The following is a 27,697-nucleotide window of genomic DNA, read 5'->3' as shown; positions in this document are numbered from 1 at the left end:
ACCGCGCTTAAAGAAAGCACAAGACTTCTTTCGTAAAATGTGCCTTCCTGAACTTGTTGGGAAATACTTCTCGAAACAACGTGCTGCTCTAAATAGCCTGTAATGTTTCATGTTGTGGTTAAAGATTGATGACAGCTGTGTGGTGCGATGTAAATAGTTTGCATTTCATTTTTATGTGATTGCTGTGTACATGTGAATAGATCTATAATAAAGAAAAACAAACAAATATACTATTCTTTTTTGTTTTATTAAAACAACTTCACACAAAGTACAACTATTTACAATGTACAGTACATCCAAAAGAACAGCTTTAAGAATACTCAACAGGAGCAAGTGTCATTTGGCCCTGGTTTGACAACAACACTGGGGCACATATTAACAAAAACACAGCAAACCTTAACGATCTTATCAAGAAGTGTTGTGTCTTCAGCCTCACATGATAAGAGTAATCAGACTGTGTGTAACATTTTGAACTTGTTGCGCAAACTACCTATTACTCGCTCAACATGAATTCTCAGGTGGGCAATTGCTCTCGTTTGTTCAACGTCCCTTGCATCAAGTTGACAGTAGCCTTTTGTGAAAGCTGGAATCTTGACCTCCGCACACATCATTCCTACAGCATCTCTGATGTCAAAGCCTCTGTCAGCCAATACTACGTCCCCTGGTAACAGCTTTTGAAGAATGCCACATCTCTCTATGATGTGTTTATCTGATGCACGACTAGGGCTGGGCCATATTATACCATTCACGGTAATACCGGTATAATGTTAGGCAACGATAGGAAAATGAAATATCGCGATAGAATGGGAGTAAAACGCGCATGCGCAGTGCCTTTGTTTTCATACGCACATGGCCGATTGTTGAGTGAAACAGATGAACCAGAATTGGTTTGTAAAAATGGTGCAACTTCCGTGATGTGGAACTGGTTTGGTGTTTGTCTGTCAGATACACGACAAAGCACATTTTTTTGCAGAACATGAAAGCGGTCGTCGTTATTGTCGTATTTGTCGGACTAAGATGCTCTTAAATCTGGGAGTAATCTGGGTCCTAAACTCCGTATGCTTCAGGTCAAACAACACTGCAGCATCACTGAGAGTTAAAAACTGTCTAAATTCTTTCATCTTTAGTAAAACGATCAGCATTGCTGCTTTACCAGGTGTAACTATAAAGTTTAACTTCCATGAAAACAAAAAGTTATTACATTTAATGGAGTTAGAAGTTAGCAGGAAGCTAGCGGAAGTTAGCTCGCTAGTTTCGCTAGTTACCTAAGCATGATATAGCATGTTCTGACTGAGAGATTTCTGAACAAATTAAAACGTACAGCTCTGCTATCACTTCCAACATAAATGAAGACAGGAAACTAAACAGCAGTGACGTTTGTAGGGTTACTGAAGTTGGGCTAGCTGGTATATAATGATGTGCTACGTGATCGCTAGCGACACAGCTATGTTAGCATAACATAAACAGTGAAGCTGGAGGACGAACACTAACACTTTTCCACTTATAAAAGTTAACGTGAAGGTTCTTCATGGTTAGAGACAAATGCAATCGCATGGCAGGATGCTGTAAACGGACCAAACTTCAGTCAGGAGAACAACTGAGATAATCTATCCACAATACCAGGTTAGTCATTAATATACTGCAACAACATGGGAATAGAGCAGCTGCCAGAGAATTCAACATTAATGAATCAATGGTACAGAAGTGGAGGAAGCAAGAAGAATGAGTTTAATAAAGTTTGATTTATCTGACTGCTTTGTTTCGCTTAATGTGCCTTATAATCCCGTGCACCTTATGGTCCGAAAAATGCGTACTGCACACTGCAGTTTAATGTTGCAAAGCACCTCTTTTTAACTTCAGTGGATATTATACATGGTTATGCTCAGGATATGTCAGCCCATTTCTACTGGAAATGCCTTTTGGTTAAACTTTCAGCAAGGAATTTGCATTTGCACTGTTACATTTTTATAAAGCTTTAATGTACATAAAAACCAGCTTCTTGTTTAAGTGAAAATAAATGGAAGGTTGTCTTTTTGCGCTAGTAATGTTGTGGAGTTGTATTTTGTCTCGCATCAATTATATCGTCGGTTATATCGTTATCGCAAATTTTCAAATATATATCGTGATAAATATTTTTGGCCATATCGCCCTGCTCTATGCACGACCCCCCATCCCCTGGAAATGAAAGAAATAGCTCCATGGGGTGTAATCCCGATGAGGTATTTTATGGTCTGTGTACCCTTGTAATGAGAGTATGTTTGTGCGCGTGCCTTTAAATTAGATGGTCTTTCTGTTCGAATCTCAAAACAGTCAACAATGATTGCTACTCGTTTTCCAAAAGTTTCAGTAAACTGTGGAGGCATTGTCGCCTGCAGACAGTGCCTCTCAGGCCAGTGCACCAGTGCTCCTAAGTGGGCATACAAAACATCAATGGTATCGGTGAAGACAGAAGACAGTGTTTTGTGCGACACATGGAATAGATGACAAAGATGCTGGACTGGAAGATCAAGTCTCAGACGCATTAGTGTGAGTAAGAGCATTTGGAAACCTGTCAGTTTCTTCGGTATTGGCAGGAAATCTTTGACAGTGTTGAAGAGGGACATTAAGACAGCATAACAATATAGTCCAGTGTAATATCTTACTTTTTCGGTATCGTCCTTTAAGAAAGTTTCATTCAGCTCTGTCTTTTGCAACTGTGCTCGAAGCAGTCTGTTCTCCTCCAACAGCCGGTTTATTTCTGCTCTGCCCTGTTGACTGCACACACAGTCCTTCGTCTGCCCTTCAGCTTCCGTGACGCTGTCACTCCCATCACCACTGTCCACATTTGCAGCTGGTACGTCAACCTCCACTTGTCCAACACAACTGCTGTCCACTGCCTCCATGACATGGTTGTTGTTCTTCTGTCAGACCTTCATCGATCATCAAGCCTGTAAGATAAAAAATAGTGCATAGACTTAAGGTTAATGTACACCAATATTCCAATGACAGGTGTGTGATTCATCTTTAAGTTATGTGCGGATTAGTGTACCATAAGAGCAATTTAGTATGTTTTCAGAGGGGGGTGTTTACCTGCAATGGGTGCTCTTTTTCGCTTCCGTTGCATACGCCTTGCGTGCCGGTCCGAGTCTGACACAGGTTTGTCGTCGTGCCCCATGTGCAGTGTTGGTGCCCAGTCTGGATTTGTTACATCCATTTCATATGCTGGTTTGCCTGCAATAATGCCAAATCAAAAGCTACTCAGTCGACATGACGTGGTTCTGCAGCATCACACATTAGCATGTTTTATCTCATTATCTATGACCGCAGCGCATTGAAAAAAAACCCACTAAAAGCCTTTTGGTTTGGTCCTTTTACAGCATCCTGCCATGCGATTACATTTGTTCCTGACCACCGAGAACACTCACGTTAACTTTTATCGAGTGGAAAAAAAGTTAGCGTGTTTATATTGTGCTAACATAGCTGTGTTACTAGCGGTCACGTAGCACATCATTATATACCAGCTAGCCCAACTTCAGTAACCCTACAAATCAATCAATCAAGCTTTATTTATAAAGCACTTTTCATACAGAAAAAATGTAGCACAAAGTGCTTTACATAGTTAAAAGCAGCCCACCCCACCCTCCAACTCACTCCCCACACTCTCAATACACATATATCCCCCCACCCCCACCCACACACACACATACACACACGCGCACACTTAAAGAGTAAAAATTGGGCTGGGCTCGCATGAGCCAAGTGAGGAAACATTATAACAGAGAGCCGTCTGCACCGGGAGCCGGTCACAGACCGCAGCCTCCGGGCTGGGCACACAGCCGGAGGGAGGCCAAGGAGCCCCCCAACCAGGCTGAGAGGACCCCAGAGACCAGCAGCCACGGTCAATAACAGCCCCGGTGCAGAGAGCGCCCTCCGAGGAAACACTGGAGATATGACGCAATACGATATATACAGGGTAAAATGATAAAATAAATAAGAACAGGATACAATATAAATATAAATATAAATAGAGTAAGAAGATTAAAAAATGAATAAGAATAAAATCAAAAAATATTAGGTAAATCCTAAATTAATAATAGAATAACAGGATAGAATAAATAAGCATAAAAAATAAATAAACGCTAAGTAAAAGCTAAATTAAAAAGGTGGGTCTTGAGCCTGTTCTTAAAAACATGTACGTTCTCTGCGGCCCTGAGCTCCTCCGGCAGGCTGTTCCACAGACGAGGACCATACCACTGAAAAGCTGCCTCTCCGTGAGTATGTGTCCTGACTTTAGGGACAATCAAAAGGCCAGTACCAGAGGACCTCAGGGTCCGCGAGGGTTCGTATGGTAAAAGCAGATCTGAGAGATAAGAAGGCCCAAGACCATTAAGACATTTAAAAACCAATAAAAGAACTTTAAAATCGATCCTGAAACACACGGGGAGCCAATGCAGCGATTCTAAAACCGGTGTAATGTGGGCCCGCCCTCTGGTCTTCGTCAGCACACGAGCTGCCGAGTTTTGCAAGAGTTGTAAAGTTGAAATATTCTTCTTAGGAAGACCAGAGAGCAGGGCATTACAGTAATCAATGCGACTGGCAATAAAAGCATGCATCAGCATCTCCGTGTTGGCCCGAGAGAGAATAGGGCGGACTCTGGCTATATTTTTTAGATGATAAAATCCAATTTTGGTTACATGTTTAACATGTGGGATAAAACCAAGCTCAGAGTCAAAAATAACACCCAGGTTTTTCACTTGTAGCGAAGGACATAGTGAAAATGCCTCTAATTTAGACAAGAGTTTCTCTCTCTGAGCCTCAGGACCGACAATTAAAACTTCAGTTTTGTCCTGGTTAAGCTGTAAAAAGTTTTCTGCCATCCAAGATCTTATATCCAAGATACAGTTAAAAAGGGCATCCATTGGTCTGGTGTCATCAGGAGACACGGAGATGTACAGCTGCGTGTCATCAGCGTAACTGTGGAAGTTCACTCCATGCCTCCTGATGACACTGCCGAGAGGCAACATATACAAATTAAAAAGTACAGGGCCTAGAACCGACCCTTGAGGCACACCACATGTCATTTTATGGATCTTAGAGGAGCATGTATCCATACTCACCATAAAAGATCTGTCAGAGAGATAGGAAGTGAACCAGTTGTGTACAGCACCAGAGAGGCCCACCATGTGTTTTAGTCTGTTTAAAAGAATAGCGTGGTCTACTGTATCAAAGGCTGCGCTTAGATCCAGCAGCACCAGGACTGAGAGCTTTTGGGCGTCCCAGTTACATCTAAGATCATTTAAAACCTTTAGGAGAGCCGTCTCTGTGCTGTGGTTCACCCTAAATCCAGACTGGAATATCTCCAGGATCTGTCTATCATTGAGAAAATCAGTAATCTGAGTAAAAACAAGTTTTTCTAAGACTTTACTTAAAAATGGTAAGTTGGATACAGGTCTGTAGTTATTAAAATCATTACAATCCAAATTGCTCTTCTTCAGAAGGGGCCTCACCACCGCCGTTTTAAAGGCAGCAGGGAAGACACCCAACTGAAGAGAGCAATTCATCATGTATAAAAGCTCAGCCTCAAAAAATCCATAAAGTGTTTTAAAGAGTGAAGAGGGGATTGGATCTAAAAGACATGTGGTGGGTCTCACTGTGGAGAAAACCTTCTGAAAGTTCTCAGCATTAACCAGGACAAAGCTGTCCAGTGTCTCCTCAGGTACAATCGAGCCCTCAGATGTGTTTACAATCATATCGCGATTAGATAAAATATCAGATCTGATGGCGCTGATCTTTCCCCTGAAGTGGTCTGCAAACTGCTCACAGAGCGAGTCTGTGGGGGTTCTTTGGGAGCTGTTAAAATCAGGGTTAAATAAATGATCTATGGTGGAAAAGAGGACCTTGGGATTATTTTTGTTAATACTGATTATTTTGGCGAAGTATGAATTTCTTGACTTCCTTAATGTATTATTGTACATTTTAAATTGCTCGGAAAATATTTGATGGTTGATATTATTTTTATTTTTCCTCCATCTCCTTTCTGCTGCCCTGCAATTTCTTTTGAGTTTTTTGACTTCTTCGTTTCTCCAGGGTGATGCATGTTTTACGTTAATCTTTTTGGTGGTGAGTGGAGCAACGGAGTCAAGGCTTTTCTTCAGTTTGCTGTTAAAATAACTAAAAATCAAATCGCAGGGTGCAGGTAAAATCACAGGGGGGCATTTGACTAAAACCCTGGTAAAATTTGCAGCCACTGTCACTGCTGTTTAGTTTTCTGTCTTCATTTATGTTGGAAGTGATAAGAAAGCTGTACGTTTTAATTTGTTTCCAAAACCCCGACAGTCAGGACATGCTATATTGTATTTAGATAGAAGCTAGCGAGCTAACTTGCTGCTAACTTCTAACTCATATGTCATAAATTCCATTGTCATGGATGCCTGGATGTTTAACTCAGTTGTTACACCTGGTAGAGCAGAACGCTGATAATTTTATTAAAGATGAAAGACTTAAGACAGTGTTTTAACTCTCAGTAATGCCACAGTGATCATTTGATATATGGACCTGCAGCAGAGTTTAGGCCCAGACACGGCTAGTGACGTCAGACTCAACAATCGGATAGTGATATGAATTACTTTAGAACTCACCGGAGAGAAAATGCCGCGAGCAAACCAACAAAAAGCTGGGGATTGCACGGAACTCGATATCCGCTCGTCTCACCGCTGCAATCCATGCCTGGCGTCTTTGTTTGGTGATATCGGATACATGGGATCCCTCACGTTGCCGCCAGGATGGAAAACGATTAAAAGATTAATCCAGTTTCTTGCCTTCACGATCGTGAGATCTAACATTGCAACCGACTACACACGTACCACCATAGCTGAAGCTGTATCCTTTGTCTGGCCTACTGTGATGGCGGCAGGGGGCGCATTCTAAAATGTCATGTGACAATCTGATTCATGAAGAGTGATGATGTCACAAGGACATGTGATGATGTCACAAGGACATGTGATGATGTCACAAGCACATGCCTTTGAGCCTTTTCTATAAATAGGGGTCAGGAGCAGCAAGTTTTAGTCAGTTTGTTCGCAGCCTTCAAACGTTCGACCAGAGATATATTTGAAAGTATTTGTAAACCTCTTCAGAGTCACTGTGCACAGGATTAAAAATGTATCCACGAAAATGCCAACAAAGAATAAACAATCTTGCTGCCTCTCCTTCGAGGTCTGGCCGGCCACTCACTTCAAGAGGGAAGCCTGATATGACACGATCCATTGGTGCCTCATCAGTCCAAAGGACATTACAGGAAAACTCCGACCTACATGCAAAAATTAAACAAATTGAAGAAGAGAAGCTTCAACTGGAGGAGAAGTGCAGACAATTGGAAGCACGAAATCAAGAGCTGGAAAAACAACAGCAACGCCAGCCTTACACAAAAATTATTAGTGAGGCCTGGGAAGGAAAGTTTGGTGAAGCACGACAGAAGATTTTGTTCCTGATGAAGGAAAACAAGACAAAGAGTGCTGAATTAAAAGAAACGTCTGCCCAGCTTCAACGCGCGAATGCTACTATTGGGGAGATGCAAAGGGATCTCCAAAACATGGAGCAAAAGAATCAGGCGCTCCAAGGAACGCTTGATGAAGCTATGGAACAAACTGCACAAATCCTCGGACAGAAAAAGGAAGGGGTCACACAAATGCAGGACCAACTCAAAGGCATAAAGAAAAAATACGAAGTGCTGAAAGTCAGGCTGGATGAAACAGAGTGCAAAAAAAAAGAGCTTCTTCAAGAGAAAGAGCAACAGGAAGAAGAAAAAAAACGTATTCTCCAGGACTCAGACAACTTGAAGCGCGAAAACGCTGAAATGCTTGCACAAAAGCAGCAACAAGAGAAAATAAATGAAGACCTGCAGCGTAAGCTTCAAGAAATCACAAGAAGAAATGAGCAGTTAGAAAAGATGCACAAGGAAAAACAACAGCAAAATACAGACAAGTGCAATCTATTAAAAGAAATGGAGCAAAGATGCCAGAAACTTGAGAAGGAAGTTGAAGAAACAACCGATCAGTTGAGAACCCTCATCCTAGAGAAAAAAGTGGTCGTGGAAAAGCTCATGGAAAAGAAGAAAAAACGTTTCCGCTTCTTCTGGAGGAGGGACACTCCTGCTCTTTCTACTTTTTCTATTTTTTCTACTGCTGACGTCACCTCGTCTCCCTCCACCTCTGTTCCATCTTAATTTTCACCTCTCCTCTCCCCTTCTCTCCTAACACTTCTTCCCTCTCTCCTTCATCTTTTTTCACCCCAACCAGTCCCGGCAGTTGACTGCCCCTCGTGAGCCTGGTTCTGCCGGAAGTTTCTGCCCGTTTAAAGGCAGTTTTTCTTCCCCACTGTCGCCTAGTGCTTGCTCAGAGGGGATTGTTGGGGTTTTCTCTTTTCTTTTTTTTTCCCTTCTTATTACCATTTTCCTTTATTTACCGATTTGTTTTGTTTACTTTTCTTTTATGTTGTTTCTTTATTTACTTGTTTAACTTTTTTTCAACTTATGTAATAAACTAATAAACCAATTGAATTTATCCTCTGCGTATTTTACATCTAATCTTTAAAGAATATTTCCAAAACATTTTCAAACATCACGATCTGTCTTTTGTTTGCTTGTTAAAACCCCGTAAATGGTGAAGTAAAAACCCTGTGATATGGTTTAAAACATCAAAATAGACTAAACAACTAGTCTAAAACTAAGAGACACAGGATAAAGTTGGTGTGAAGGTTTCAGTCTGTGAATGAATCTAAGCACCATCACCTTAACTTTAAATTCATCTCTGTTACCCTCTTTGTGACTGAACTCTGACCGTGAGCACCACAGCCACTGCGCACCAGTCACACGCACTTTAAATCCATCACAGTAAACCAGTTAGTTTACCTCAGTTTGTTTTGCAGCACATTTCACAACATGCAAAAGCATAATGTGCCATGTACAGACTCAAAATCTGATTTAAAAACATGAGGACTGACCTGTAAGCTTTACATTTACAGTTTATCACATACCACTGAGCAGTTCTTACCTGTAATTCTAAGCCCTCTTCTTCCTTTTCTGGTTTAAAACATCAAATTAGACTAAACAACTAGTCTAAAACCAAGAGACACTTAAATATTAAGTTAAACCTCTGGGGTTGCCGGACGCGTCGGCGCGTCAAAATCACATGACCAATTTAAGACGACACAGCTACAAGATGCAGCGATTCAGAGGCTGTATCCCAATTCAGGGTCTGCAGCCTTAAAGGCCGCATTTTAAGGCCGATTACGTCACAGCGACGCGACGAAGGCCTAAAAATAAATGTTTGTTTCAGTTCTATGAAGTTCTATGAGTATTTTGGATTAGTAGCACTGCTGTGTTTGTTGCATCATATTGCTGTAATTGTTTATATGCTTTATATATTCTGAGGTAAGTTGATCTATAGTGTTACATCATATTCTATAAGGATGTTATGTGTTTGTGTACTTTCTGCCCAGTTTGACCCATTTAGCAGAAGTCAGCTTGGTTCCACTTGCCTCTTACCCGTGATTTCAGTGGAAATTTCAAATTCAGGATCTGACACACACTGTTTCATGTCCTACACAGTTCTTGCAAGTTCATAGAAATTTCTGTTCAATTAGAACCAAATATTTGAGTTGATGGTTGAAATTGTTGTTGTAATTTGTGTTTTAAATATTTTTAGATTGATGTTTTGTTTCCTTTACAATATTGTAAAGGAAACAAAACATCAATCTAAAAATTGTCCTCTTTTTTATTTTTGCAGGGTGCCCTGGAAGAGCAGAGTTAATGTTCGACTCCTCCTGGTCAGGCTCTCCAGCTGGATGAGCCGAGGTCTCCCCTCTCGCCGCCGCCTCTGAACACACAAACACAAATTGCATGTGAAGCAGGAGGTGCAGATTTTTTTTGCTATTGTTTTCTAAATCCAGGCTTGATCACGTGGAGGTATTTGGAAAACTTTTTTTGGCCAGCGGACGACTGTTGTCTCGCAGAAAGTCAAATCAAATGTATGCGATACACAATCAATTCACAAGAACACATTAAAACAGAAGGTGCCTGATTTCAACTCAATTCTGCATCAAAACAGGGTAACAGAATTAAAACGAGTGTTTGCAGCAAATGTGAGCACAAAGCCTCACTTTGTACAAGCCTGCTATTAAAGTTCTCCTCTATGCAGACAACCTTCCTGTTTTCAAGGCACAACTTGGATCTGCTGCACAAATCTTATGGATACACGCTAAATGAAACAGTAGTGTGCACGACTCCAGATTCTGATCCCTCGTCCTAATATGGTCCTAAAAGGCTCACAAAAAACAACATAGCGATAGCAATAAAGCAAATGTTGAGGCTTCTAAATACAAAGTCCATAAACCAATGGCTGACATGGGTTTTATCATAAGGGTGATAAATATACAACATATGTTCTTAAGACTAAAAGTATAATACAGATTTTAGTCTGAGAGATCTGATGTTCATTTACCTGCAGATGCACTATACGTGCCTGCTCCGTGGTTTTCCACAACATTTTGCACATCACTATTTAATACAGGAAGTAGGTAGGTGAACTAAAACAAGTCATCTTTCTTTGTGAGAGGACAATATTAATGAAATAAACCTCAATGACATCATAGGGATCCCTAAAGATGCTCCTGCTGCTTTTCTTCCTCCTCATCCTAAACTTCCTTCTCCTCGACTTTCATCCAATTGTACTTCAATCTACTTGTGTTTCTCCCCCTCCTCTTCCTCATTTTGTTGGAGCTGTGAACAGAATTAGTGTGAATCTGAATTAATTTGTGCAAAAAAGTAAAATCTACAGCTTTTCAGTCAGAGGTGGTCTTTTGATTTAAGCCGGGTAGAGTAGATTTATGTGTTGATGCTGCCTGCTTCATCTCTGCGACTGGCTGCTGAGTGATATTTACACCCCGGCTGGATTACAAACTTTAACCACGTGCTGCACTTTGGCCCAGCGTTGATACCTCTTGTTAGTATAATGAACTCTTCTTGGCTTAATGTATGATGGTGGATAAATGAAATGTACAAAGAAAATTTAACTATATTACAAAAGGACATCTATCTTGGTAACATCAAATGACCGGAGCATAACTTGTTAACTAGTCTGAAAATAAGTTATACAGGAACAGTCACAGACACACCTTCTCATGTGTCACATTTCTATTCATTCAAAACACTTATGCATTGCTGTATTTTATACAGGCTGATGTGAGTATTTACACAAGCACACACACACACACACACACACACACACACACACACACACACACACACACACACACACACACACACACACACACACACACACCAGCTTATTTCTCTCTTATCCAGAGAAATCCTTTCATCAGCCTTTCAATGCTGGGTAATCAAAGTATAAAGAACCATGCCAGTCTCCTATTGCCAGAGGCTGAAGTGTGTGTGCAGTCACCAGGTGATAATCTGATATCATGTACTTCCCCACTGATGTTAGTGGGGAAGTACGATAGTGGCTCAAGAGTTGGGAGTTCGCCTTGTAATCGGAAGGTTGCCGGTTCGAGCCCCGGCTTGGACAGTCTCGATCGTTGTGTCATTGGGCAAGACACTTCACCCGTTGCCTACTGGTGGTGGTCAGAGGGCCCGGTGGCGCCAGTGTCCGGCAGCCTCGCCTCTGTCAGTGCGCCCCAGGGTGGCTGTGGTTACAATGTAGCTTGCTATCACCAGTGTGTGAATGTGTGCGTGAATGGGTGGATGACTGGATATGTAAAGCGCTTTGGGGTCCTTAGGGACTAGTAAAGCGCTATATAAATACAGGCCATTTACCATTTACCATGTTAAGTAATATGAAAAAAAAAATGAATCCCACCTTAGGCCGAATGTGTGACTCTCTTCGTAGTGGAAGAGAGAATGAATCTTCCCATCCGAATTCACGGCAATCAGTCTGTCAATCAAATCCTGTGGAGTAAAATGAGAGGCTTTGAACAAGAATGCACCGGATAGGGTGCAAAACGAAAACTGTGTGGAAATTTACAATGGGTAAGGTGGAGAACGTATATCAGTCTCAGTGTGAGAGGGTTTATTTGAATGCGTTTGAAGTAAAACAAATGGGTGGGTGGTGTTTGGAGGCCAAATAAAAAGTGCAAACATGCCCTCAGATGGATGACAAAAAAAAACTGCAGTGTGTGGAAAAGAAGAAGAAGAAAAACACTTACAGGTATGGAGGTTGGCATCTCCCTCAGGGTGTATTCGCTTTTGTTGGCCAAAGACTGTCGGCCCAGCAGTTGCCACACCGACTGGGAAGAGGAGAGGAGGTTGACCAAGTACAGGAAGGACTGAAGAGGAAAGTAAATACAGCAGCTGTTAGAGAGAAAAAATGTATTTGCTTTTAAAGACCATTGTGAATGCATTTGTGCACGTCATGGATTGATCAAATCCTAACACATAATAATAATATAACACTATTCAACTACAAACACTACCGATAATATGACAAATAATATCTGTAGTATTCAAAGCAAAACAAAATGTAAAAAGAATTTATGATTGCAAAGATAAAACATGGTTTACCACACTCTCAAAACTGAATAAGACATATATTCTGAGCAGAGTGGTTGAGCAGAAACCTATTGCAGCCTGAAGAATATTAAACTACAGGAAAGCTCCCTGCATTTTTCACTGGGTCTGGTAGAACAGGGAAAACATATCATCAAAAGCATCAAAGGAAAAAAAGAGAGACACTTGCACAAACGAGCTACAACTTAGATTATATTAAACAGCTTCAAAGAAACGTAAAGAAAAAAACAAGATACGATGGATTTTTTTTTTCTAAAATAGAAATATCTATACTTTCATGTGTCTTCTGATGTTTCTGTGCATGTGTGAACTTATCTTCATATGTACTACCAAACCTCCTACTGTACTTAGCACAGATTAAAGCAAAGACTCGAGTTAATTCACCAAAGTGCTGGTGTGTGTATATTTAGTTTTCCTTTGACCTCAGCATATATGTATAACCCACTGATAAGGCAGACTTTAAAGTCGCCTGTGGCAGGACACAGTTTACACATCACTGGCTGTCCGTATTCACTTGGCTAGTCTCTCTGAGAGAGATGACTTGGCTGCTGTCAGAGGCCAAGCATCAGACACACACAGACAGGCTCACGCTGGAGCTTGTTGAAGCTTTCCTGAGAGAAATTCTGCCAAAAACATAACTAAAAATGCAGTCTTATGAAAGTAAGGCTTATTTGCCCAGACACCCATAAACCAATCAGCAAAAAGCCTTTCTTGTTAACAAAATCACTATTGCCAGTTTCTTAAATATGAATATTCACAAGTGAATTTTCTACATGGCTGCTGGTATCACAGCAACACATGGACCACTATTCTGAGTCCTGGGTTAATAATAATTGGAATCAATTTAATTTTAATCAATTTAAACACCTTTGTAACCAGTGAGCTAAAAACATGATGGAAAAGCAAAACTTCTAAGAGATCTGTGTCTGTACTATTATGTAGATATCTAAAAATTGGGGCATTGTGGGCTCCAGGAAGTTTCTCCTTCTCCCTCTCTCTCTCACACACACACGCACGCACATACATACAATACCTTAATGCAACTCCTATCTGTGGGGTCAATGGGAGTTGGTTTGGGACGGACCACTCTGATGTCGTCACTGCTGCACTCAAGAACAGACCATAGCTCTAGTACCAGGGCCCGAATAAAGCCTGAGACAGAACACGGAGAAATTTGTTGTACCAAACATTTATTTGAAATAGCAGCAACTAAAATTATTAACAGTGCTTTAATAAATAAACGACTGACTTTGTTATTGTGTCCAATCTTTTAAAGAAATCTGTCTTTGCATTGCTGGCACCGTTTTGATTGGAGGATTTGAATCTCAGGAAGGAAGGAATTTATAATGCCACTCCCTTTGATCCCATTTAATCTCTTCCCTGTTGCACTTTGGCCTGTCAGTAACTACATTTGAATTTTGCAGCTTCTGATTGGCTATACTTTATTGCACATAAAGGCTGGATAAAAACGTTAATGCAATCAAAATGTACGCAGCCCTCGCTGGAAAACTGGGGATACAGTACAGTACATAAATGATGAAGCAAAGACAAAACATTAGTGTCATGGAAGAAGAAATAGTCAGTGCATCACGGGAAGCTCCCAGCAATAAAACCTGCATTTGTATTGACACATAAACCTTAATTTGTGAGCAATTTTCAGTGTATTTCAGTTAAATTAACGAGACAAATATAACAAAAGGGATTTTATACTTAGAAGAAGAATATGAAATTGAAATATTAAACTAAGAAAACTATAAATACTGCAGTTCTAGAGTTACAGATATACAATTAAGCTTTGCATATCAGTGCTGTATAACCCAGGGAATGTACTTTTTTTTAAATAATTGAATAGTAATGGAAATCATGAACTGTTTTTCAGAGGTCATAGATCAAATGAGCAGTAGAGTTTTTCTCACAGAATGGTTCTTTCACATAGAAAGCAGTGTGTGCTGCAGGTTTAGCAAATGGCCCATCATTTGTAAGCTCTGTCTGGACTATATCACTTTTTGAGGTCATCCTTCTTTCTGTCAGTCTGCCCAAAACATCAACGGTATCGGTGAAGACAGAAGACAGTGACACATGGAATAGATGACAAGGATGCTGGACTGGAAGATCAAGTCTCAGACGCATTAGTGTGAGTAAGAGCATTTGGAAACCTGTCAGTTTCTTCGATATTGGCAGGAAATCTTTGACAGTGTTGAAGAGGGACATTAAGACTGCATAACAATATAGTCCAGTGTAATATCTTACTTTTTCGGTATCGTCCTTTAAGAAAGTTTCATTCAGCTCTGTCTTTTGCAACTGTGCTCGAAGCAGTCTGTTCTCCTCCAACAGCCGGTTTATTTCTGCTCTGCCCTGTTGACTGCACACACAGTCCTTCGTCTGCCCTTCAGCTTCCGTGACGCTGTCACTCCCATCACCACTGGATTTGTTACATCCATTTCATATGCTGGTTTGCCTGCAATAATGCCAAATCAAAAGCTACTCAGTCGACATGACGTGGTTCTGCAGCATCACACATTAGCATGTTTTATCTCATTATCTATGACCGCAGCGCATTGAAAAAAAAACCCACTAAAAGCCTTTTAGTTTGGTCCTTTTACAGCATCCTGCCATGCGATTACATTTGTTCCTGACCACCGAGAACACTCACGTTAACTTTTATCGAGTGGAAAAAAAGTTAGCGTGTTTATATTATGCTAACATAGCTGTGTCGCTAGCGGTCACGTAGCACATCATTATATACCAGCTAGCCCAAGTTCAGTAACCCTACAAATGTCACTGCTGTTTAGTTTTCTGTCTTCATTTATGTTGGAAGTGATAAGAAAGCTGTACGTTTTAATTTGTTTCCAAAACCCCGCAGTCAGGACATGCTATATTGTATTTAGATAGAAGCTAGCGAGCTAACTTGCTGCTAACTTCTAACTCATATGTCATAAATTCCATTGTCATGGATGCCTGGATGTTTAACTCAGTTGTTACACCTGGTAGAGCAGAACGCTGATAATTTTATTAAAGATGAAAGACTTAAGACAGTGTTTTAACTCTCAGTAATGCCACAGTGATCATTTGATATATGGACCTGCAGCAGAGTTTAGGCCCAGACACGGCTAGTGACGTCAGACTGAACAATCGGATAGTGATATGAATTACTTTAGAACTCACCGGAGAGAAAATGCCGCGAGCAAACCAACAAAAAGCTGGGGATTGCACGGAACTCGATATCCGCTCGTCTCACCGCTGCAATCCATGCCTGGCGTCTTTGTTTGGTGGATACATGGGATCCCTCACGTTGCCGCCAGGATGGAAAACGATGAAAAGATTAATCCAGTTTCTTGCCTTCACGATCGTGAGCTCTAACGTTGCAACCGACTACACACAGTCACTGCTTTGCTGTGCTTCTGCAGCATATCCAGTAATGGTGACAAATCCTCCAGCGTTGCAATAGGAAGCTGCTCTTAAGCGCAGAAAGAATTGTTTCCAGGGATTTCTATTTGTATCCAGCTTGGCGTGCAGGATCCTTTGTGTAATCTATGCTTACATATGTATTTTACACACAGACAATGTGAAAAATACAACACATTGCTATGGATTGATGCTGAAAGTGCTAATTGCACTAAAAAATTTAGCTGAAAAAATAACACCAACTAAATAGATAAGCATGTCTGTTAACAAAAAAACCCAAACGCTTTACCCAACTGGGGTTTTTCAACTACCTCAGGGACAAAGCTTTACCAAAATCTTCCAACTCAGACCCTGTGACAAGGTCTGTGAAAACCACGTTTTTATGCCTGAAATTCTACAGTACTACACTCCCAGCAGATGAGCTCATGCAGCCTGTCACGAACCGGGACATACAACCATGACAAAACAGGAGATGCACACACAATTTATTGTGTTATTAATTTAGATCAACTGTGCTAATATAGTATACCAAAATGAAAACAATAACTCAAATTTCTCATGTACACTTTCTACAGAGGCACCATCGAGAGCATCCTGTCGAGCTGCATCACTGTGTGGTTTGGAGCCTGCAATGCGTCCTGTCATAGAACCCTCCAACGCATAGTGAGAGCTGCAGAGAGGATCATTGGTGTCTCTCTCCCCTCCCTCCAGGACATTTACAGCACCCGTCTCACTAAAAAAGCCCTTTGCATAGCGGCTGATCCCACGCACCCAATGCAAAGCTTCTTCAAGCTGCTGCCGTCAGGGAGGAGACTGCGGAGTCTCCAGGCCAGGACCAGCAGACTGAAGGACAGCTTCATCCATCAGGCTGTCAGGAAGCTTAACTCCCTCCCGATTCTGCCCCCTCTCCCCTCCTCTCCTCCATGGTCTCACTGAACTCTGTCACATACACACACACACACTCACTGGCCTGCACCAGTTACCAGTCACTTTGTGGAGCATTGGACTGCCATTACCTCATAAGACTTTGTTGTTATACTATCTCTAACCGTATATTACTAGATGTCCATTTGCACTATTTGCCTATTTGCACTACTCTGCCTGGTTTACACTCAATGTCATTTACCCATACCTGAATATTGTATATTGTATATTGCATAGCTTTCTTGTTAAATTGTATTGTATTTATTTAAATTTTTACTTTTTAATTATTTTATTTGCATTTTTTAATCACTCTCTTATATTTAAATGTTCATTTGCTATTTCATCTAGGGTTTGAGAGTAACGAAATTTCTATTCTCTGTATGTCCTGTACATGTGGCAGAATTGACAAATAAAGTTGACTTTGACTTTGAGATATTTGAGGTTGTGCTGAAAATAATGGTGCCAAATAAGGCAAGAAAAACATATTTTAAAGGTGAAATATAGAGGTAAAATCAAAAATAGTCAAGAATGGCCAATTATACCCTGGACCACAGAGGGTTAAATTTGAAAACGGTTTTAAAAAAAAACATCCCCATTCTAAAATGTCATGTGACAATCTGATTCATGAAGAGTGATGATGTCACAAGGACATGTGATGATGTCACAAGGACATGTGAGGATGTCACAAGCACATGCCTTTGAGCCTTTGAAGTTTTTCTATAAATAGGGGTCAGGAGCAGCAAGTTTTAGTCAGTTTGTTCGCAGCCTTCAAACGTTCGACCAGAGCTATATTTGAAAGTATTTGTAAACCTCTTCAGAGTCACTGAAATTTTTTTTAAACGTTCTCACCAATTCACTGAGCAAACAAACACATTTCAGTCAAGATGACTTTCACCTCAAATCATCTTGAAATATGTAAAGGGACCCTTTTGGGAGGTCACTACAAGGTCGAGGGTTTCCTTGAAGAAGGGGGCTTTGGTATTGTAACCAAATGTTGCAATACAAAAACCAACAAAGTCGTTGCTATTAAAGTCAACAAGAGCGACCCTGAAATTCTGCAACAGGCGAAAATGGAAATTTACATACTGGAGAAGCTGCGAGGCTTGGATGCAGATAGATGCAACATTGTTAAATGGAATGACTTTTTCATCGACAGTGACCGCATCTGCTTAAATTTTGAACTCCTCGATGAAAGCCTGTGGCAGTACATGCGGTACCGGAGGAACCGGGTTCTCCCAGTAACAGAAATCAGGCCAGTGTTATTTCAGCTCGCAAATGCCCTGTCCCACCTGGGTTCTTTGGGAATAGTGCATGCTGACCTCAAACCTGGAAACATAATGGTTGTGGACCGCTATGAGTGTCCCATCAAAGTCAAACTTACAGACTTTGGTTTTGCATGTCCCGCATCTACAGTGATTCCTGGTGACTGTGTGGGGACGGTTGGTTATAAAGCACCTGAGGTTATGATTGGTAGTCTATTTAATGAAGCAATAGACATGTGGTCCCTGGGGCTGGTAGCTGTGGAGCTTGCTACTGGGTATCCTTTCTACCCTGGGAGAAATGATTATGATGTTTTGAAATTCATCATACAGACCCAGGGACAGCCACCAGATCATGTTTTAGACTCTGGCTTTTACACTGATAACTATTTCATAAAAGACAACTACAACGGACAACACTGGACATTTAAGACCGAAAGACAATTTCAAGATGAGACAGGTTGTCAGTCCAAGGACACTCGATGCATAAAACTTAAGTGCCTCGATGACCTTGAACAACTACTGAAGATAAGGGGGTGTTGGGAAAAAATCCAAAATGTATTTGTCAGCCTAATCAAAGAGATGTTAGCATTGGATCCAAACCAGCGCATAACACCCTCGGAGGTTCTCCACCACCCCTTTTTCAATCCTGGCCTCTCTAAGAGTTCTCCCTGCACTGACATGAGTAGCACAGGGGGACAAAACCTTGTGGTCTCTCAGCAGCCTTCTAGTTGCAAAAGAGAAGAATCACAGAAAATCAGCTGCAGTTCCCAAACCTCAGAAGAATTTTCTCAACAAGAATACGTCAACGCATCAGCCAACACATCCTCCTCTATAGATGATCTTGAAATATCTAAAGGGACCTTTTTGGGAGGTCACTACGAGGTCGAGGGTTTCCTTGGAGAAGGGGGCTTTGGTATTGTAACCAAATGTTGCAATACAAAAACCAACGAATTTGTTGCTATCAAAGTCAACAAAAATAACCCTGAAATTCTGCAACAGGCAAAAATGGAAATTCTCATCCTGGAGCAGCTGCGAGGCTTGGATGCAGATAGATGCAACATTGTTCAATGGAACGACTTTTTCATCGACGGTGACCGCATCTGCTTAAATTTTGAACTCCTTGACCAAAGCCTGTGGGACTACATAGAGGACCCGGAAAACCAGGGTCTCCCCATAAGCGAAATCAGGCCAATTTTACATCAACTCACAAATGCCCTGTCCCACCTGGGTTCTGTGGGAATAGTGCATGCTGACCTCAAACCTGGAAACATAATGGTTGTGGACTGCTATGAGTGTCCCATCAAAGTCAAACTTATAGACTTTGGCATTGCATGTCCCGCATCTACAGTGATTCCTGGTGACTGTGTGGGGACGGTTGGTTATAAAGCACCTGAGGTTATGATTGGTAGTCTATTTAATGAAGCAATAGACATGTGGTCCCTGGGGCTGGTAGCTGTGGAGCTTGCTACTGGGTATCCTTTCTACCCTGGGAGAAATGATTATGATGTTTTGAAATTCATCATACAGACCCAGGGACAGCCACCAGATCATGTTTTAGACTCTGGCTTTTACACTGATAACTATTTCATAAAAGACAACTACAACGGACAACGCTGGACATTTAAGACCGAAAGACAATTTCAAGATGAAACAGATTATCAGTCCAACGACACTCGATCCATAAAACTTAAGTGCCTCGATGACCTTGGACTAATGCTGAGTATAATGTGGGGCTGGGAAAAAATCCAAAATGTATTTGTCAGCCTAATCAAAGAGATGTTAGCATTGGATCCAAACCAGCGCATAACACCCTCGGAGGTTCTCCACCACCCCTTTTTCAATCCTGGCCTCTCTAAGAGTTCTCCCTGCACTGACATGAGTAGCACAGGGGGACAAAACCTTGTGGTCTCTCAGCAGCCTTCTAGTTGCAAAAGAGAAGAATCACAGAAAATCAGCTGCAGTTCCCAATACTCAGAAGAATTTTCTCAACAAGAATACGTCAACGCATCAGCCAACACATCCTCCTCTATAGATGATCTTGAAATATCTAAAGGGACCCTTTTGGGAGGTCACTACGAGGTCGAGGGTTTCCTTGGAGAAGGGGGCTTTGGTATTGTAACCAAATGTTGCAATACAAAAACCAACAAAGTTGTTGCTATTAAAGTCAACAAAAATAACCCTAAAATTCTCCAACAGGCAAAAATGGAAATTCTCATCCTGGAGCAGCTGCGAGGCTTGGATGCAGATAGATGCAACATTGTTCAATGGAACGACTTTTTCATCGACGGTGACCGCATCTGCTTAAATTTTGAACTCCTTGACCAAAGCCTGTGGGACTACATAGAGGACCCGGAAAACCAGGGTCTCCCCATAAGCGAAATCAGGCCAATTTTACATCAACTCACAAATGCCTTGTCCCACCTGGGTTCTTTGGGAATAGTGCATGCTGACCTCAAACCTGGAAACATAATGGTTGTGGACCGCTATGAGTGTCCCATCAAAGTCAAACTTATAGACTTTGGCATTGCATGTCCCGCATCTACAGTGATTCCTGGTGACTGTGTGGGGACGGTTGGTTATAAAGCACCTGAGGTTATGATTGGTAGTCTATTTAATGAAGCAATAGACATGTGGTCCCTGGGGCTGGTAGCTGTGGAGCTTGCTACTGGGTATCCTTTCTACCCTGGGAGAAATGATTATGATGTTTTGAAATTCATCATACAGACCCAGGGACAGCCACCAGATCATGTTTTAGACTCTGGCTTTTACACTGATAACTATTTCATAAAAGACAACTACAACGGACAACACTGGACATTTAAGACCGAAAGACAATTTCAAGATGAAACAGATTATCAGTCCAACGACACTCGATCCATAAAACTTAAGTGCCTCGATGACCTTGGACTAATGCTGAGTATAATGTGGGGCAAGGAAAAAATCCAAAATGTATTTGTCAGCCTAATCAAAGAGATGTTAGCATTGGATCCAAACCAGCGCATAACACCCTCGGAGGTTCTCCACCACCCCTTTTTCAGTCCTGGCCTCTCTAAGAGTTCTCCCTGACATGAGTAGCAAACGGGGACCAAACCTTGTGGTCTCTCAGCAGCCTTCAAAACAGAAAGATCATAGAGAATCAATCTCCAGCATTGCTTCAACCACGGACAAAAATGACAAAAACACAAACAGGGATTGTAAAAAGCCATTAACAGCAGATTACATTGCAAGAATTAATTAAGCTGCTCCAATAATGATCACTTTGGCTTTTTTGTCTTTTTTAATTTTCACTCCCCCCACCCCAACCAGTCGCGACAGATGGCTGTCCCTTTAAGAGCCTGGTTCTGTCGAAGGTTTCTTCCTTTTAGAAGGGAGTTTTTCCTTCCCACTGTCGCTCATTGCTTGCTCATAGGGAATCACTTGATTGTTGAGGTGGCCAAAACTCTAGGGGAACTAGCAATTCTTGTGAAAATTGAAAAGGGAAAAAAAGCCTAAAAACATAAAAACAACTGATGAATATGTTCTTGAACTAAGGCACAATTTTGCTTAAAATCCATTAAGTAATCTCTGTGTCAAGTTCTTACCAATATTCAAAGCGGAGCAGCGGACAACTTACCATTACATCAGTCCTTCAATCAGACATAATTTGATCCAAATTGGAAATAAACTGGATGTTTATTAAATAAACCAGCTTTAAGCATCATCTAATTGTTGTTTGTAACTCTTTTTAAATATAGTGCTAACCTTTAGCCTCCTAGTAGACATACATGTTTTATAAATGGGAAAATCCTCTTTTCTTTAGAAAAGTTAAGCTCTGACCTTGAAGTCAAGGTCCCTGAGATTTAAACCTTACAGAGATTTTTAGTAAATGCTACCATGGTATTAATTAAAAAATTCTACATTGTCTCGTTCTTGAGCTATTGCATTCACAAACTTGGGTGTCCACAGCGCCCCGCCATATACCAGACTCAAAAGATTATGAGGTAGGTGTTTTGTTTTTGTTTGTTTGTTTTTTAAGTTTTTTCATAAAGATTACAACATAAAAATAACACAATTGGGAATATTATTGTCATTTTTGAAAACACTATTTTGATGTTATCTAATGCAGTGCAAAAAATAAATAACTAAATTGATAACTGGCACTGAGTCTTCTGTGTGCACACATTCTGCATCAACACACAGGGAGACACTGAGACTTCAGAAATTTTTCACTGTGTTTGTCTATACAGCCACAACTTTCAGATTTTTCACAAACAAGCAGCATGGATTTTGTCCTCATCATTTCAGCTAGAAGTACTTTATAAGGGGGTCTTTCAAGTGAACATTGAACAGGTACAGGTGCTTGAAATCCTTGAAAATGCTCGTTCAGGAGTTAGGCCTTTTTCATACAATCCCCCCATTTTCAAAGGCTCAAATTGGATTGAACAAGCAAGTTTTTTTGTTAATAATTGACCGTTTGGAGTGTAGAACTCATAGATATCAAATGTTGTTTCCTCCCTTGCGAGGCCTTTACTGTATCTGCCTTCAGTTCTGGTTGCTTTGCACTGTGAAGCTATTTGAAAGTATTTGTCAAAGAACAATGAGCACTAGATATCCACTAGATGGTGTTATAGTAAAACACAAGCATAACCCTCACTTAGACAATTTTACCTGATACACAGTTTGTGACCATGTATTTACTCTTCTGGCACTTTGCCTTCACAATTTTGTATTAATTTCACTACCTTTTGGCATGATCACCTTTTAATTTGTTTCTCACATTTGTGACAAAGACACTGCACTGGAGGCAAACAAGACTGTGTAAATACATTCAGCAAGTTGGATTAGTTTCCAGTTTCTGCTGAATACAAGCAAAAACCAGTCACTTCAGAAAGATGTTCAGAATAAAATCTGTAAAACTGCCAAAGAGCAGCACGTGAAGGTAACCGACATGAAGATAACAACAGGGTAACAAATGCAAGTGAATATGAGCATCTTTTTATTTCGCAGCCTTCCGTAAAGACGCTGAAACACACACTGTAAAAAAAATCCGTAAAAATACAGTACTATCTACAGTATAAACGTGAAGGAATTTTCCGTATTAGTCATTTACAGGTATTTTTCTGTATTTCTCAACTACTGCAATGCATTCTTTCAGGCTTCATCTGGATTTTGGACTCTGAAGTTGGAGAAACTGTCTTCAAATTTCTGTGGTAAGTATTAAAACTCATGTTTCCTTTTATCAAAATAATATTTTTCAAAAGACTCTGCGTTTTTATTTAGAAAGAATTGTTAATTTATTTGTTAACTGGTTTCGGCTGTCTCCAGACAAGTCAGGAATATTTTGCTGACTCATTTTTAAAAAAATAATTGTTATTTAGGTTTAACATGACTTAAGCTTTATTTTAGTTAATGTTAAAATAATTTTTACTGTGATACCACCAGTTTTGCCCTTCAGTGGCTGAACCAGTTTTCATAAATATTATAGTTAGCTGTCTGTGTCTCTCTGGGTATTACACAGCTGTGACTGCTAACTAGCTAATTAGCGAAAGTCAGCGATGTGGATAACTGGGGAAAGTGAGAACTTATGGTCCTAGAAATTATTCTAGGACTCTCATAAGTACTGTATCAATACCCATGTTTTACAGTTGGCTCTACTGTACACTTTAAAGGGTTTCGGGCAAAGTTACACTAACCCTAGTTTAACCCTCAGACCTTCCTGGCTGAAGCTAGCAAATGCTAATGTAGCATTAGCTTTTGCTGATGATACTTTAGCAGCACTCTGATTTGGGCTGCTAAAGTAAATACTTTTAGCTAGCTGACCAGCATAGATTATTTCGGTGGTTAACAGACTGTAGTGGTAATATTATTGAAAGTATAGTTTCACCTCACCACATGTCTATTTTGTAGCACATAGAAATGTTTAGTTAATATTTATAGACAGACACATTTTCCCTGTAACTGTGTTTTTACTCCAGCATTTGTTGAAAATGTAATTTATGAAATGTTGAGCAGCATTTCTAGTATGTGGAATACTTTTGTCACCCCACTGTGCAAATATGATTAAATACTAATAATTATTACTAAAAAAAATTCAATAATAAATCAATAATAACTATTTCTTGATTGAACTATAATGTAAGCGCAGTGCTGGTGTGCAGGGGCTTTATATGCCTTGTCTATATCAAGCTTTTAGCCAAATATAAGCAGAGATATTTGTATCTTTCTTAAAAATCCAGATCCTTACAGATTATTTGAGAAATGGTTCAACAGCTATCACTACTTGACTCTAAGTCCTGCAGTGGAAAAATATCCCTTATTTCACCTTTGATCACACACTTTGGTTTTCCAGTGCAGAGCAATGAAAGACTTCACCAAGTGAAAAAAAAGATGAAGATACAAGCTGGTAATGATCCAGAGCAGCTGGTCTCAGGAAATGAAGAAAAACCCTGACCACCTTCTCTACAAACACAAGGTGAGTTTAATGTTGTGGTTGATTTCGTTTTTCAAGGTACCGGTATGTATGTTACTTTAATTATAAACTGCTTTTGTTGCAACAGAATGGTGTTATGTGTATGCAACTACGTGAATTATAATCCTTTGTAGGGCTGTGTGATATGACCAAAATCTCACATCCCAATATAAGACATTTCTCTCCTGATAACGATATATATCACAAAATAGTGCATTTTCTGTAAATTCTGTGATTCTCGGGCAACTCGACTTATGTGAAGTGTTTTCAGTTGGGCGTCGTGTACCTGGAGTCGAGTGTTTTGACCGATGCATGAAACGATACATTTTTAGACATGAGTTTAAACGGCTGCCATTTTCTTTCTGAGTATTTATTTCACGGCGTGCTGCGAGGAAAAGCCTGTTCTAACGTTTGAGTCTAAGGATTATTTTGAGCATTTTCATTAATGAAGTGAATGTAATTCAGTAATCAAAGGTGTTTGGCTATAACTGACTACATGTGTATACTGTATCATAAGTGGACAGACATGGATGTAAACCACACCTTAACCATTTGGCTGAGGCAAAACTACCACAAGGCAGTGATTCTAACTAAAAGGTACTATGGATATTATTACATGTGAACATATAGTTAAATATGACATTTTTTGTTTGTCGGGTGTCCTGTTTGAAGAAAACACTTGGTAGCCACTTGAATGAATGTAAATAAACAGATTTACATGAGGGCAACCTGATTTTAAGGAAATAAAAATGCTCAAATTTGAAAGCTTGTGAGTTATTTTGTTCATGTATCAGCTGTTTAGTAGTTTTATGACAAGATGGATGCTGTCATTATATTTTAGTATAGTTTTAGAGTTGAGGAGAATAAAAGAATATTTAACATTAATTGTACCAATGTTGTTGTGTACGAAGCACAAATTAATTTAAGTTTTAATTTATGAATTTTTGAGTACATGGTGTACTAGGTTGTAATTGCATAGAAATGTACGTTCAAGGATATAAAGAACTATATTTAATGAGTTACAGTGAAAAGAAGTGCTTGGAAATAGTAATATAAACAGAAATTTCAAATTTTCTATTTACGGAAAATATCAGTTAATGATACAGAAAATATACTGTGAATAAACGGAATCTTCCGTTTTATAGCTGAAGGAAATGTCCGTAAATAGTACAGAGAGTATACTGTAAATCTACAGAATTTTCCGTTTTATCGTTTACAGAAAAGTCCGTCAAACTTCCGTAAAAAAACAGAAAATGTACTGGCAGAAAATTACCAGGACATTTTCCGTTTTTCTACGGAATATTTTTTTACAGTGTGGTTTGGAGCTTAGGAGGCTTAATAACAACAGGCATGAATGAAGACAGATCAGAACAGCTGTTTGATCACAGCATCCAGTACCAACACAATCATCCACACTCAAGAGCCTGTTGGCTTCAGAGTCAGCAGCTGAATGTCTAAAATATCAAATGTCATTTTTGGTCCATCAGCTCCAGCATGAACTGCTTAAAGTGAGAAGCAGCCTGAAGCCCGACAGATTCATCTTTCCAGACTGAAAATATCTCAGAGTGAACCGAGTGGTGCGTTTTCAGGGTGATCTCACAAAGTCAAATCCCTTTAATGATGTTCTGTCCTGTCTTCCTCTATCAAAAGCACACAAACACTATAAAACATTGTTTCGGTGCTTTGGGGTTTTGTTTTCTACACAGAGGTATAGCACGACTAGACCCTAAAGGCAGGCTGCTCACCTACAACCAGCTCACGAACATCTTTCCAATGGAGCTCGCTGCCTTTCTCGTGGATGAGGGTCACTGTGATCCTCCGCTGGATCCCCTGCAGCAAACATAACAGGAGCTCAGGATCACAGTGAGCACAGCTAGAGCAACATTACGCTTTAAAAGAAGATATTCAACTGTGTACAAAGGAAGCAGTTACCACTGTGTGAGTAATAAGGAAACAACATGTGCACCAATCCTGTACCTGGTGCAGCAGGTAGGTACCATGACAGGGCAGGCCTCCACTGTGATCCACGATGGCTGGGATGTACCTGTGCATGGAGGGAGGAGGTGACACAACATCCCAACTTATAATATTCTTCCTGGAGATCATTTTTATGGTTCCTTTAAAGCTTGTGCGTGAATATAACACTCCAGGTGGATACTCACTCTCCAGTGGGCTCCAGCTCGCTGATCTCAAACCAGACCAGCAGGTCGTACTTGCTGACACACTGACCCAGGTTGGATTTGGTGATGGTGTTCAACTTGGAGGCTGCAACTGGCACACACACACACACACGCACACACACACACGCACACGCACACACGCACACACACACACACACTCAACGTTAACAAGTGGGAATTTTTCTGGATTTAAGAGAAGGTGAATAAAAGTGAGCAGTATTTACTACATGCTTTGGGTGACTAAATGGAGGATGGATAGGTGACATGAAAACACTACTGACCCTTTATACTGAGCCAATAGCTCACACACTTCTATTAAATCTGTCTAAAGAGCCAGTAATCACAGAGGATAGATACTGGAAGAAAACTGAAATGTTAGGAGGAACTAAATCACACATTACAACACCAGTGGCAGCACCCTGCTGTCTCACACATCGGGATCACGGTCCTGTTGAAGCGGGATAATTGCTAAAGCTCACAGTTGCATTCCTCTATACTCAATATGATGGAAAAAAACTATTTTAACAAACAATTAAAAAATGAACAAGTAAAAGATCTACTATAGCCAAAAGAAGACCATTTACAGACTATAGCCCTGTGAACAAGTATTTGCCTCCTTTCTCATTTCCTATCTTATTCCATATTTGTCACACTTACACCTTTCACATCAATACATTTATAACATTAGACAACAATGTCTAATATTCAACGGCAGTTTTCAAGGGCAAAACGCTATCCAAACATACTTGGTCCTATATGAAAAAGTAATCACACAGAAAACCTGATACCTTGTGTGTCACCTCTGACACCAACAGCTGCAGCAAGCGTTTGGTGCTAGAGGTCACATTTGGACTCTGGACCTCTGTGGAGTGTGCACATGATCTCATTACTGTCTAAAAATCCAAGGAGTGCTGAATCA

General features: G+C 40.4%; 1 protein-coding gene and 2 long non-coding RNA genes across 4 annotated transcripts; all 3 read right to left on the bottom strand.

Annotated features, from left to right (window-relative positions):
* Positions 1-228: 228 nt before the first annotated feature.
* Positions 229-13,444, bottom strand: LOC145431055 (uncharacterized). Of its 2 annotated transcripts, XM_080306370.1 has the most exons (4): positions 11,853-11,920; positions 6,618-9,854; positions 3,070-3,210; positions 229-2,927 (listed from the first exon to the last, which is right to left on the bottom strand). In XM_080306370.1, exon 4 carries the CDS (start codon positions 2,880-2,882, stop codon positions 2,097-2,099), a length of 786 nt encoding a protein of 261 aa, XP_080162496.1. In that variant the 5' UTR covers positions 2,883-2,927; positions 3,070-3,210; positions 6,618-9,854; positions 11,853-11,920; the 3' UTR covers positions 229-2,096. The 2 variants fall into 2 exon arrangements, with proteins under 2 accessions (XP_080162496.1, XP_080162497.1); XM_080306371.1 differs by lacking the exon at positions 6,618-9,854 and having other exon boundaries at positions 11,853-13,444.
* Positions 13,445-14,403: 959 nt separating this feature from the next.
* Positions 14,404-16,546, bottom strand: LOC145431061 (uncharacterized). The gene is made up of 2 exons (XR_013911425.1): positions 15,725-16,546; positions 14,404-15,017 (listed from the first exon to the last, which is right to left on the bottom strand). It is a non-coding gene; the product is annotated as an uncharacterized LOC145431061 (long non-coding RNA).
* A 9,583-nt stretch (positions 16,547-26,129) lies between these two features.
* On the bottom strand, positions 26,130-27,456 carry LOC113016637 (uncharacterized). Its single transcript, XR_013911424.1, has 3 exons — positions 26,761-27,456; positions 26,576-26,642; positions 26,130-26,428 (listed from the first exon to the last, which is right to left on the bottom strand). It is a non-coding gene; the product is annotated as an uncharacterized LOC113016637 (long non-coding RNA).
* Between the last annotated feature and the right edge of the window lie 241 nt (positions 27,457-27,697).

The sequence above is a fragment of the Astatotilapia calliptera genome, chromosome 9 (assembly GCF_964374335.1).
Source record: "Astatotilapia calliptera chromosome 9, fAstCal68.1, whole genome shotgun sequence".
NCBI lineage: Eukaryota > Metazoa > Chordata > Actinopteri > Cichliformes > Cichlidae > Astatotilapia > Astatotilapia calliptera.
This window is presented reverse-complemented; position numbering and strand designations above follow the sequence as displayed.